The 14,397-nt window shown below is 48.2% G+C and overlaps 1 protein-coding gene across 9 annotated transcripts in view; it reads left to right on the top strand.

Moving 5' to 3' along the window:
* rhbdf1b (rhomboid 5 homolog 1b (Drosophila)) overlaps window positions 1-1,892 on the top strand; it is a 35,652-nt gene extending 33,760 nt beyond the window's left edge. For all 9 annotated transcript variants that reach the window (XM_030339511.1, XM_030339509.1, XM_030339508.1 and 6 more), the window contains one exon: window positions 32-1,892. In XM_030339511.1, the coding sequence (XP_030195371.1) occupies window positions 32-227 (196 nt within the window). In that variant the 3' untranslated portion in view covers window positions 228-1,892. The remainder of the gene's footprint in view (window positions 1-31) is intronic.
* Window positions 1,893-14,397: the final 12,505 nt, after the last annotated feature.

Here is a 14,397-nt window from a genome sequence, read left to right as displayed (position 1 = left end):
TCCCTGTCCTTCTCTTCCGTCCCCCTCTCAGCTTCGGCCGGTCGGACACCTACCGCAAGCGGGTGCAGATCTGCGCCTTCCTGCTGGTCTTCGTGGGCCTGTTCTCCGCCTTCGCCGTCCTCTTCTATGTCTACCCCATCAAGTGCGACTGGTGCGAGTTCCTCACCTGCATCCCCATCACCGACAAGTTCTGTGAGAAGTACGACCTCAACGCCCACCTGCACTGAGAATGGCCCAGTTGTGGCGGGGGGCTAACCGCCATTTTCTCCACCGATTTGTTGGACGTTGAATTGGAGTATTCACCCTGCCGTCTGGGGTCAACTGCCTTCGATACGGAGAAAGAATGAACACCTGGGATGACTTGACGGTACTATAGCGTAACATAACAGTATACATGTATGGGGGTTCGAACACGCATGGAAATGCAAATGGCTTGACTGAATACATGAGAGGGTACAAATGTCGATGAACAACCAATGAATGATGTGTGTGAGTGACCGGTCACCTATCACAGCCGAGGGACGTGTATGACAATGACTTAAGGGCGCCCTCTGGTGGCAGATAGAGAAACATCCCAACCTATGACCCATGTTGTCATCGGGGCTTCATATCAACAGGTTATGAGACTGTACAATGCCAAACTGTGCCTTTGTTTGAGACACGAACATGCACAGAAATAAACAGGGATGCTACTCTCAGTAAAGCCAAACGGAGGAAGGAACAAGCACATACACGGCATGCGTTTGTTATTGCTCCCACATGTCAACCACACAAATATGCACTTATTACGACACACAAACACAACACACACGTGAGTGTTCCCTGATCACACAGTGGTCAATTAACATATTTAGCCTTAGAATTGTGGTTTTATCCAGGCTTAATAATAGCATAAGTGAGGTGTAACTGTGAACACAATAATGTACGTTGAGTACAACAATTATGGTAGGCCTACAACATTTCTGTCCAGAGTAAACATTTCAAGGTAGCTATTTACATATGCTACACAGACCAATCACGATGCCAAGCAGAGCCTACAGAGTACATTTTCACAAGTCGTTTCAGGACTGCATGAAAACACTTTTAAACACCTATTGTACTTGTAACGAGAGCACTTGTCAAGAAAATTATTTTACATTTTTTATGGTTTCTTGTGGAATGTTGTTGATGTATGAACGTGTTTCTGTGTTCTATAAGATGCCGTTTTAGCCATTCTTGGGACTAAATACAAACGCAATGGCCGAAAGAAATCAAGTTCTAAATGCTCTTCATTTGTTGCCTTGGCTTGTTCTGTTTTTTTTCTACTTTTGCCATGAACGTTTTGCCTTCAGACCAGACCATGTCCAATGGACTGTCCTTATTAATTAAGGAGGGAGGATAGCTAGGCCTAGTGAGACTGTTTCACTCCCTGACAAGATCAAATGCCTAATGCCTAACCCCTACCTCCAGCTTAATGAACTTAATGACCTATGTCCTATTCAAACACTGTACGTGAAGTTTCTTCTCAACCTGTAAATGGTAAAAAAAATAATGTTCGAGGTAATGCAAAATCTTAAAATCATGAATCATTTGTAAATACGTTCATCTGCGTGAACGTTGGAATATTTTGCTTTAGCCGCCAATAGGTGGCAGCCTTACGCAAATTACTGAGGCCCCGTAGAGAAAATACCTCGCAAGAGCCTGGTCTTGTAAATGAGCGTTTCAAACGGTTTCAATGTTTCAACCTTGAAGCACAAAGCAACGTCGTTCCCTCATTAATTCAAGCAGGAGACTTATTTATTACCGCGCAGAACTCTTAAAGGTGCCCCAAATGATCCCTCTCTTTTGTTTTCATCGGGTCGGTTCATTCAACACCCCCCCCAACCCTCCTTGAGTGCTCACACCGGTGTGCACACATACACACACACCAAATCCCCCCCACACGCACACACACACACACACACACACACACACACACACACACACACACACACACACACACACACACACACACACACACACACACACACACACACACACACACACACACACACACACACACACACACAGAGCCTGGTCTGTAATTGAGTCTTAATAAATATGTACTCCCTCATGTTTGAGTGGTGCTCTTGAGGATTCTGAGCAGCACAAACACAGGCAGCTCACAACACACACACACACACACACACACACACACACACACACACACACACACACACACACACACACACACACACACACACACACACACACACACACACACACACACACACAGCAGCAAGGCATAGCTGCCCTCAGTCACTCAGGATACACAAAGCGGGTTATACGCCGGGCCCATCGTCTCACATCCATCAGCGTTACAGTTATGACGGCCCCCGCTTCCTAGTTCCTACAACCCACTTCCTGCTGCACGCATTTCTCTCTCACGTGCGACCTCAAGGTTGATTGGACAGTAATTAAGAGGGCACAGAAGTCCTTCACTGTCCTGGATGCGTTCGGACCGCCCATCCGCCTCTCCCCCCTCTCCCCCTCCCCCCTCTCCCCCTCTGGTCCAGTGCAACAGCTGATTGGTGCAGGGACAAAAGCCAACAATTACCCCCAGCCCCCACCCCTACCTTTATACACGACCCCCGCAGACCTCACGCAGGAAATGAGCCATCCACCTCTCCTCCACCCCCCTCCACCCTTCCTCCTCCTCCTCTTCTTCTTCTTCTTCTTCTTCTCCCCGTTCCAGTACAACCCGCTAACCTGTACATCCCCAGGTCTTCCAGAGCCCAACCTGAACCCCTCACCCCACCTCCACCCCACCCCCCCTCCCCCTCCCTCCCTCCCCCGCCTCCATTAGCCTGTCCATTGTCTCCTCAGCAACTCCCTCTCTCATCTACCTTCTCATCTCCATAACCGCTTCTCTCTCCCTGCACTCACTTGTCGGGTTTTGTCTGTGTTTCGTCGTGTTAGTCTCTCTCTCACTGTTGCCCGTCCCTCTCATCCAGGCCGCACACTCACTCTCTCTCTCTCAGACGCCCCCATAAAGCTCCTATAGAGATGGTAATGTAACGCGAAGAGGGCGGAATCTGCAGGAAACCCATCATAATAGCTCCTCCCTTGTCCTCTCCTCTCCTTTCCCTTTCTCTCCCTTTCTCTCCTCTCCCCTCATTCTCTCCTTGTTTCCCTCTTTTCCCCTCTCTTCCCTTCTCCTTTCTTCTCTCCTCTCCTCCTCTCCTTTCCTCTCCCCCAGTCTCCTTTCACTTCACCTCCTCTCGAACACTCTTCTCTCTCCACTCCTCTCCATACTTTCCTCTCTTCCTTCTTCTCCTCTCATATCTTCTCTTGTTTTTCATCCATTGTTTAAAAATGCAGCCACTTTTCATTTCCTCGTTCCTCTCCTCTCCTCTAACATGCTCTCCTCTCCTCTCCTCGAACATCCTCTCGTCTCGTCTCGTATCTTGTCGCTGCTTTCCTCTCTCCTCTTTCCTCTCTTCTCCTCTCTCAACTCCTGTAACATCCTCTCCTCTCCTCTCTCCTCTCGCCTAGAATATACATGAGTACATCATTTATTCACAGATGGGAGCAGGGAAGAATTAAAATATGACATCAAGTGGTTGACAAATTGAATATTGATAAGGATTACAGTGACTAATAAGGCATATATTAACAGGAACAACTGGAGAACAGGTTCATAATGATTTTCACTTAGAGCAATGTTTCAACAGATGTAGACACAGACAGAAGTGTTAGATGTAGAGACAGGTACAAAGATAACCTACCAACCAGAAGTATCCAGTCCGACACAATTACATGACACATGGACAGGTAGGCAGATAGATAGATAGATAGATAGATAGATAGATAGATAGATAGATAGATAGATAGATAGATAGATAGATAGATAGATAGATAGATATAAGGCTATAAATAGATATGCATGATTATATATAGAAAGATGGATAGATATTAGGCTATAGATAAATAGATATAGTTATATATACAGAGATAGATGGATAGATATTGACATAGATGGATATGCCGGCAGGTGGACCAGGGAAACAGGACACTGACAGCTGGCCAACAGGTGGCTCCTGACAGACCCTCTCTCTTCATTATGCCTGGAATGACCCAGAGGCACACACACACACACACACACACACACACACACACACACACACACACACACACACACACACACACACACACACACACACACACACACACACACACACACACACATAAATGGGGATTTGTCTCTGAGTGTGTGTGAAGAGGGGGGGGCTGGGGGTGCAGCCGTCCCACTGAGCACCTGGTTGATGTTTGCTGGGTCTGACGGGGCTGATAGGGAGTAATGCTATAGGCCTGCATGACAGACCACATGCTCCCATACACCACCTGGGTTGACAGGCCACGCCCCACTCCACTGGCCCACCCTCCTGCGTGTGTGTGTGTGTGTGTGTGTGTGTGTGTGTGTGTGTGTGTGTGTGTGTGTGTGTGTGTGTGTGTGTGTGTGTGTGTGTGTGTGTGTGTGTGTGTGTGTGTGTGTTTGAGAGTGTGCCCCCCTAAATCCTCCTGTTTATGTAACAGTGTGTAGGCATTGAAATCGAATAAGTCCTGCGTGTTTCATTATTTGGTTTCAAGTTGAGGGTTGATCGTTGTTGTTATTTACTGAAGGTGGTGCTTTGGATTACAACACGACTTCGAATAAAGTGAATCAACGATTGTTTTATGAACATCGGAGCGAACAGGACATTTATAAGAGGCAGTAATTATCCAAATGTCGTTAAGAACATGTTGAGCCTGGATGCTCCTCCCTTCCTTTCTCCTCCTCACTGTTCTCCCCTCCACCTCCACCTCCTCCTCTCTCCTTCTCCTCCTCTTACCCCGTGCCATGTGTCCTCCAGCTGCCCTCCCCCCATTATTATCCACCACTTATAGGCTTTAATGCAAACACACACACACACACACACACGCACACACACACACACACAGACCAACACACACACACACACACACACGCTCACGTAAACACACACACGCATACACACCCATCCATGCATACACACACACATACATACACACACGCGCATGTGCACACACACAGACGTGATTTATTATCAGACACGTATCCATAATTAAACACTAAATAAACAATAAACATATGAACTCATCAGGCTCAAAACCTACAAAAACAAGAACTTTAATAAATCTCGTTTAGCAGCACATCAGACTGCTATAACTACACACACACACACACACACACACACACACACACACACACACACACACACACACACACACACACACACACCAACACACACACGCATGCACCAACACACACGCAAGCACACACACAAAAACTATACCACACACACACACACACACACGCCCATGTTCTGATCCGCTGGCGGGGGGGGGGTCCGTGCTGATATCCAGGTATGAGGAAGTCGCCATTGTCTCCATTGTAAGGCAGCACTCAGTAATCATTGCTCAGGGCGGCAGGTCTGGACCTGCCCCGGGACGCACGCGGCCGCCAGGAGGTGGAGGTGCGGGTGGGTGGAGGTTGTCCCTGGGCAGTGAAGTGCTCCTATGGCCCATAGTGACTCAGCGGCATAGATGAAGATCAAAGGCGTGCATAATCGTTGAGCATAGTGTACACAGAGCCCACAGCCACGCCATCTCCATGGAAACCCACTAACACAAATCTGGGAGGCATGTACTGCATGCCTGTGCACAAGACGCAATGCACACACATTTGTGCATGGACATGAACCACACACACACACACACACACACACACACACACACACACACACACACACACTAGTAGGCAATGGCATCAACATAAGCAACATCAGCTACATAAAGAAAGAGGCTTGCATATGTTTATGCGCGCGTAGACACAGAATAACAGTGGTGCAAGAGAACCATGCTGGTCATTATAACTGACACACACACACACACACACACACACACACACACACACACACACACACAGACTCATCCTCACACTCCCCCCCCCCCTCCACACACACCCCCCGACAGGTTCCCTGGTCCGCCTCCCAGTGCAGGAGAGTGTGGAGCGACAGGGCTGGGGGGGGGGGGGGGGGGGGGAGAGACGGTGGAGGTGAGTATGTGTGTGTGTGTGTGTGTGTGTGTGGGGGGGGGGGGGGGGGGGGGGGGGGGGGGGTGAAGAGGGGCACCTCATCGCTCAATCATCTGCATTTTCAGCGCCAAGACAAGCGTGAAATAGAATCACACACACACATTTCCCACCCCCCCCCCCGCCTCCCCCCCACACACACACACACACACACACACACACACACACACACACACACCCGTCTCCCCCCTGATCTGCCTTATCCAAATGCTACGATTTGATAGAGGGGACCATAAATATGCAAGGGCTAGGGGGCGGGAGGGGGGAGGGAGGGGGGAGGGAGGGATACGCACGGGGAATCGATGAGCGTGGCTCTGCGGTACGTCTCGCCGCGCGTGGCGCCCGGTGGACGTGCGGCGTGATTGAATGCTGTGATGTCCCGTCAGTTCCCTTCGTACTGCAGACCGTGTGTGCAAGTGACAACCGGGAGAGACACAATACGCTTCTGTCTTCAGATCAACGGCCCATGAATATGTCCGGAAGTGGGGGGAGGGTGGGGGGGGGTCCTATCAATCACGTTCCATCACGTCCACTACGGTCGTGCGTGAGTTGACCGTTTTGTATCTGCTGGGATAATTGCACGCAGGAGAACACGCCGACCTTTTGATGTGGCTGCAGAGAGGAGCGGTGTTGTTGATGGGGTTGGAGAGAGGGAGGCCGCCAACCAAGGTAATTTGTTTCGAAAGTCCAAAGTGGATGACGGAACCGGAGCAATCAGCTGATTACCCCGGTATTAGGCCGTATGAAATCAGTCTGGAGTGGCTGGGACGACAACGTCTATGGGCCTTGTTCCATCTTCGTTGTCCGAGTGCTAGCTGGCTAGGGGACCTGGAGAATTGTTTATCCCAACGCAGCTCTGACTAAACCCCCCCCCCCCATCCCCTCCCCGTGCGAAAATGTGTACATTCATTGGCTCATTGACCACTGCTACTGATTGATGAAGATAGACAGTATGCACGTTAATGTAAAACCAAGACTCCACTGCTAAACCATAGAAACCAAAATGTGCCTAGCTGCCATCTACCAGCGGTCAACGAGCCAGTCGATGGTCCCATGGTGGTTTAGTTCAGGGTCCGTTGTTCAGTTAGTCCCTCTTTTCAGCTCCCTGTCGCGCTTAGCTTTTAGAACCAAGATGGCCCCTGATGAACAAGGCCCATTGAGGCAGGAGCCAAAAAGGTTTGATTAGGAAATAACCAAAATAAATAGCTAGTGGAAACTTCCCCTCCTGTCCCATCCATACATCATCCTCACAACACCGGGGGGCCACTGACAGACAGAGGGGCTTACTGGGTCAAAAGGGCACAGACTCTACAGCAACTGCCGTTTCTTATCTTGAGACATTTGTAAAGCTGTGAGTCAGCGAGAGGTCTTCTATCATGTTTTAATCTGAATGTTTACTGTCCTTACAGAGGGCCCCCACACACACAAACACACACACACACACACATACACACAGACACCCACAGTCGCAATTAAAAAACACATACACACAAATGAGGACTCGCACACTTACAAACACGCAGACAAAGACAAACACACATCCACACTTCCAAACACAGATCAACGCATGATCACTCACACACTCGCAAACACACAGACAAAGTCACAAACATACACACACACACACACACACACACACACACACACACAAATACCACACACATTGAGATGCAAAACACCACATTAATACAGACACACACACACCACACATATGTTTATCAGCGGCACTGCTGTCTATTTGCCTTGGGTCACCTGCGTCAATAACCGCGGGATGGAACCCTTCCTCAAGATAAGCCCCGCCCCCACCCGGCCACCCCCGCTCTCAACGGCGCCAACACAGTGCTCTCCTTCTCCCCTCTCTCCCCCCGCCCCCCCCCCCCCCCCGCCCTCTCCTTATACTGAGTGGCAGAAAACTGATTTTGTGACAGAAGAATGCCATTATATTTGACGGTATCATATATCACAGGATTCTTCTGTGAGGGGCGTGTGCTTGTGTGTGTGTGTGCAAGTGTGTTTCTGTCTGTGCACGTGTGTGTCTGTAATTACCTTTTTGCATGTGTGCGTGTGTGTGTTTGTGTGTGTGTAAGTGTGTCTGGGTCTGTGTGTGTGTGTGTATTTGTATGTCTGTATCTGTATATCTGCATGTCTGCAGGTGTGTGTGAGTGTGTGTGTGTGTGTGTGTGTGTGTGTGTGTGTGTGTGTGTGTGTGTGTGTGTGTGTGTGTGTGCGTTCCTTTGTGTGTGTCTGGTATGTGTGTGTATGTGTGTAGTAGGTAAGGCCGACTGGGTGCTGGCTGCTCCTGACAGAGGCTGAGTGTCAGTCGGGCTCGGCCCAGGCCGCATCCTTCACCCTGACAGCCTTTGTGGCTTCGCTGGGGCAGGCTGAGACTTGTCCAGGCCTCCCAAGGTCTGCGACGCACACACACACACACACACACACGCACACACGCACACACGCACACACGCACACACGGGCACACTGTCAAGTAAGGTTGATTCATCTGTGTCCTTAAAGATCTCCTATTATACTACTTTTCTGGTCTTAATTTCTTATTAATGACTCCTATAGAGCAACCTGACACGAATCATAAAAAACGATGTCGATTTTTGTGAAACTCTTCCTCTCATCTGGGCGCTTTCAGCATTCTCTGTCAACACTCGGCTTCGTCCTTCTCCGCCACCTCGCCCCCCTCCTGCCAACCCCACTCCGTTGTGATTGGTTACCTTCCGGAAAAGCATGTTGCAGCATTACAATACATGGAAAATCCGGATTGTTCCAAATAGATAAATCCCGGAAATTTTAACAAGTGAATCGCGACGGGCGTCCCTAGTGTTTAGCTATCTGCACAGCCACTCCAGACGGTCAGCAGGGGATACGTCTAAATGCATGAACGTCATTATTTTACACTTTTGTATGGTTAAACATGACCATAAATCATTATAACAACGTTTATAGGTCATAAAAATCGAAAAAGCATAATAGGTGCTCTTTAAGACACAGATGGGCGAGGTCCAGCCATAGAGGCCTTAAGGATAAAAGTACGTAGGAGATGTCGATTCGTTGGTGCCTTATTTAGACTTAGTATAAGTATTCTTTCATACCCAACCCCAGAAACCTGGGTGTCATCTTTGACTCGAATTTCTGCTTTGACAAGCAAATTGCTGCTGTGATCAAGAACAGTTTTTACCAGCTCAGAGTCAGTGCTAAAATGAAACCCTATTTATCATTTTACAATCTGGAAAAAGTATTACACGCCTTCATCACATCAGGGCTGGATTACTGCAACTCCCTTTACCTAAGACTCCCTCAAACACTCCTCTCTCGCCTTCAGCTGGTCCAGAGCTCCGCAGCAAGGCTGCTGACTGGATCCAGAAAGCGGGATCATTTAACCCCCATCCTAGCATCCCTCCACTGGTTGCCTATCCAGCAAAGAATTCATTTTAAAACCCTACTTTTAAAGTCCTAAATGGCCTGCTCCCGCCCTCTATCACAGAGCTCATCCTCCGCCACTCAGCTCCCAGGTCCCTTAGATCATGTAGCATGGGTCTCCTGCATGTTCCACGCACTAGATTAAAAGAGAGGGGCGACAGGTTTTTGCTGTGGCTGCCCCCCGCCTTCGGAACGAACTGCCGCCTTCAATTAGAGACGCTCCTTTCGTCCCCATTTTTAAATCTAGGCTCAAAATACACCTCTTCTCCCTGGCCTTTCCTCCCCTTTTGTGATATGTTGTTGACTTTTATGTTTTTCTTGTACTGTCTAGTGTCTATGTATGTGGTATGTGTTCTTGTATATGCCTTTTTGCACCATGTACGGCACTTTGGCCAGTGAAAACTGTTTTTAAATGTGCCTTATAAATACATTTTACTTACTTACTTAATTAGTACCAAGGGGTTTTGTATATAAAAAGACAAGCATTTAAATGTGTTTTCCACGCTTCCATTATAGCACAAATAATTTTAGCATTCAAATGTGCTTTCCATGCTTTCCTAATAACACTAATAAAAAATTGCACAGACTAACATGTAAAAGATTATGCTTAACCAAATGTATTAACCAATGTATAAAATGTGTTAAACAATAAGGTATAATAGTACTCAACCATCAAGGTCTGGTGTAACTTACAGGTACACCCGGAGTTTTCTACGTACTATATTCCTCTGGTGGCGAAATGAAGTATTGCTTGTTATACTCATGTATGGTTCAGCTAGAGTTTACTTTAGGACAACTCACGGCTAAGTTAGAGTTTGCTTGAGGACAACTTATGGTTCATGTGAGGACACACCCGCTAGTTTCATGTGATGTCATAAGTGGGTGTATAAAAGTTGGCCAAAACCAGATTATTCCTGATAAAAAGGCCTGCCGAATGAAGCAACGGAGAGTCCCCCGGCGCGGAGACTCCATCGCGGACGTCTGCCGGACTTCATGGATAAAGACCCGGATGCTGGACTTCATGGATAAAGACCCGGATGCTGGACTTCATGGATAAAGACCCGGATGCTGGACTTCATGGATATGACCCGGATGCTGGTCTTCGTGGATAAAGAGTAAAGACCCAGATGCCGGACTTCATGGATAAAGACCTGGATGCCGGATTCACGGATGAAGACCCAGAAACGGACCACAAGAACAAAGACCCGAGGAAATGGACCAGGACCAAGACCAAGACATGCACCCAGAAAATAGAGGAATGAGGAAAAGACGAGGACCCAGAAAATCTGAAGAAAATAACTCTCCAATTACTCTACGCCGCCCATTAGAAGCAAGTCTTATCTACTAGTCCACGAAGGGAGGATTCCTACCGGAGCCCTGCGGAGCTACGAAGGCCACCAGCTGTGGGACCAAATGAGTAGACACTTTGGGCTGTGAAAAAAGATTGAGATTCTCTCTCTTTTCCCCCGTTCCTAAGGACCCCCAACCCATTGGAGAGAGGTAGAATTCGATACCAAAATTAATTTATAAATTGGCGACCGGAATTAAGTAGCAATGTTATCAACATTAAAATGACAAACGTGTTGCAAATACGAAAAAAGAAAATCTCTTCACGGGCGCAGCCATTTTGTTGAGAGCGTCATCACTGCTCTCGGTCTACTCTCAGATTTCCGAAAGATGAAGACAAAAAGGGGGCGTGCCTTTGAGTAATCCCGCAAGAAAGCTTTCAATCCTCGGAAGTCTGGCGTCCGAGGATTGAGGAATGCACCATTAGAGGTTACTTCAGTCAAGTTCAAAGCAACATATCCCGCCGTGTTCCGATATCCATACTTCCATGAGTACACTTAAACGAAGTACACTATCTGCACTCACTAAGTGCGCTAATTTTCAGATGTTAGTGCTATTCCAAATCGAATACTCCGTGGTGCACTAACCGGAAATTACGATCACGACTGCCGCCGCGGCTGCTCCCCCGCAATAAACATCCCGCTTTGAACGATGAACTCTTTACGCCTAGCAGCTATAAAAAAAAATAAATAAATAAAAACTACAAAATGACTCTATTAATGCAGGCTATGTGGAAAATGCGCAGATTTTGGCTCAGCCTGGCTCCGCCCTCTTCCGCCACGTAGCTAAGATGGCTGCCGTTGAGTACGAAAAGTGTACCTCGCCACACACGTCACGATTTGACGGTTTTGAGTACACCATCCGGGTCCTTTCAGTACACTTATTTTCGCCCGATCTGAATCGAAACGCCCTACGTACTCAAACTTAGGCTAGTAAGTACAGATAGTATGGATATTGGAACACAGCGCTAAAGTTAGTTATTTCCTAACTCTTACCTGATAGTACACATGTACAATAGAATACAAGCATGCAAACTCCAGTCGTGCAGGCTCCGAAAAGAGAGCACACACTCTCTCTCTTTCTCTCGCTTTCTCTCCCTGTTATTCTCTATCACTCTCTTTCTTTCTCTCTCTCTCTCTCTCCCCCTCCCCTTTTTATTTTCTGCTATACTTGCTTACACACAAAAACACACACACACACACACACACACACACACACACACACACACACACACACACACACACACACTCACACGCACATTCTCGGCGTCTCCTCCAATCACAGGGAGATCCTTCTGAATGCCCTACTACCAAATTACGGCGGGCGTACTCTGGGCGAGCGCGGCCCTTCAGACAAGGCCAATCATCTGTGGCGGCCGCCGTCAGCTGCTTAAGAGGCTGAACATGTTGTCTGCCAACTGGGCTGACCTCCATCACCCACCCACCCACCGTATCCCTCCCACGGCAAGAAAGAGGGGGACTTCAGTGTTCCTCACTGCAGCCACCTTGCTGCTGCGAGCCGGAGTAAGCCTCCGCCTCAGCAGTGTGTCCAGTGATGGGTGTAAAGCACCTTTTCCAGGCCATGGTAGGGTCATGGTAGCAATACTTTGAGGCTTCATATCTTCTTTTAAAGACACGGTTCTTGACTCAAGAATAGTCTTGCAATAGGAATAGGTTAAGGTAAAGGTTTATTTCTCCCCAGTATCTAGTTTGAAGTTTGAAAGCTAGGCTAAACAATCTTACATACATTTTTTGTTTTGTGGAATGTTGATTCAGGAACATTGTAGAAAAAAACAGCTGTAGATTTGGCTATTTTCTGAACCGAGACTGGATCAAACTAGACTAAATTGATTCAACGGCCTGGCAGCTACAACCTGTAACTCTGACCGAATAGCCTCGAACACATCAGCTTCAAACACTAACAAACACAGATCGAGAACACACACACACACACACACACACACACGCACGCACTCACGCACGCACGCACGCACGCACGCACGCACACACAGACACACACACACACACACACACACACACACACACACACACACACACACACACACACACACACACACACACACACACACACACACACACACACACACACACACACCCGACACACCAGCCTACAAAAGGCCATTTATCTCCTTGGTCTTGCATCAATCTGCTCTGTCTCAGTTTTTTCCGGTCTTCCCGCCTGTCACATGTTTAACACCGTCCAACTCGTACCCCCGGGATCGCTCCTGTCTGCCTCCCGCCTCCGCCCCCTGCCCATGTCTGTGTCCGGAGATACGTAAAACCAATAAACTCCTCCCAACCGCTCTCCATTCCCGGCAGCGCCACAAAACCCCGGTACATAAACAGCCCGGCCCCTCCGCACCGTGGGCCGGGGCCGGGCTGTTTACAGGGGGGCCCGCGGCCGGCACTCAGCCTGCCCGCCGCAGCCTGTTTATGGGCCCTTGCAGGGTGAATGGGCCCCCGTCAGGAGCGGTGGCCTGGAGCCCGCCCGCCCGCCTATTGTCATGGTAAAACAGATGCTTCAATGGGGAAGGATGGGGAAGAACAAACACACACACACACACACACACACACACACACACACACACACATACATCCCCCCCCCGCACACACACACACACACACACAGGCGTCCAAAAAGTCGTACAGACACATGTTTGCATATACACATGCACCCGCACTCATATACACAACACACACATGCACATATAGATGCTCACAATTGACAACACACATATGCCCACAAAACTCAAATATGCACACACACAGACACACACAGACACACACGAACACACACAAACACACACGCGTGACCAAAGACCTCAGGGCAGACAAGACACCGAGACAAGAACCCGACCACCCCGGAGAGGGTGTACACACACACACACACACACACACACACACACACTCACACACACACACACACACACACACACACACACACACACACACACACACACACACACACACACACACACACACACACACACACACACACACACACATTCACACAAACCTGAATACAAATGCACATGCTCGCATGCATACATATTTGCATGCACTCACAGAGCCCCCCAAGCAACTTATGCTTGGGGGGGGACCCCGGCACCAAAACAAATATATAATCTATACACAGGGTTTATACATACATGCTTTTACTATTTGTTATTCAAAACCATTTTATTTTGACTTCAAAACAAGGTATTCTGACAGAATACCGAAAGCAGGGTAGAGTAGTACAGTGTGGAAACATGCAGTTTGTACTACATCCTGTTATATATTATTATACAGTCTTAATGACCCAATGATCCAGAGCAACAGAGCGTCGACACTACAAGGTTAGATGGCTAGAGGCCAGAGAGGTATATTGGTATAGCAGCATAGTGTATATGGAGCTACATGGTTAGCTAGATGAAGACTACATAGCTATTTTTTGACTTTATACTACAAGCAGGCATTACCGTTCATAAA

Source organism: Gadus morhua, chromosome 18 (assembly GCF_902167405.1).
Source record: "Gadus morhua chromosome 18, gadMor3.0, whole genome shotgun sequence".
In the NCBI taxonomy this organism is placed as follows: domain Eukaryota; kingdom Metazoa; phylum Chordata; class Actinopteri; order Gadiformes; family Gadidae; genus Gadus; species Gadus morhua.
This window is presented reverse-complemented; position numbering and strand designations above follow the sequence as displayed.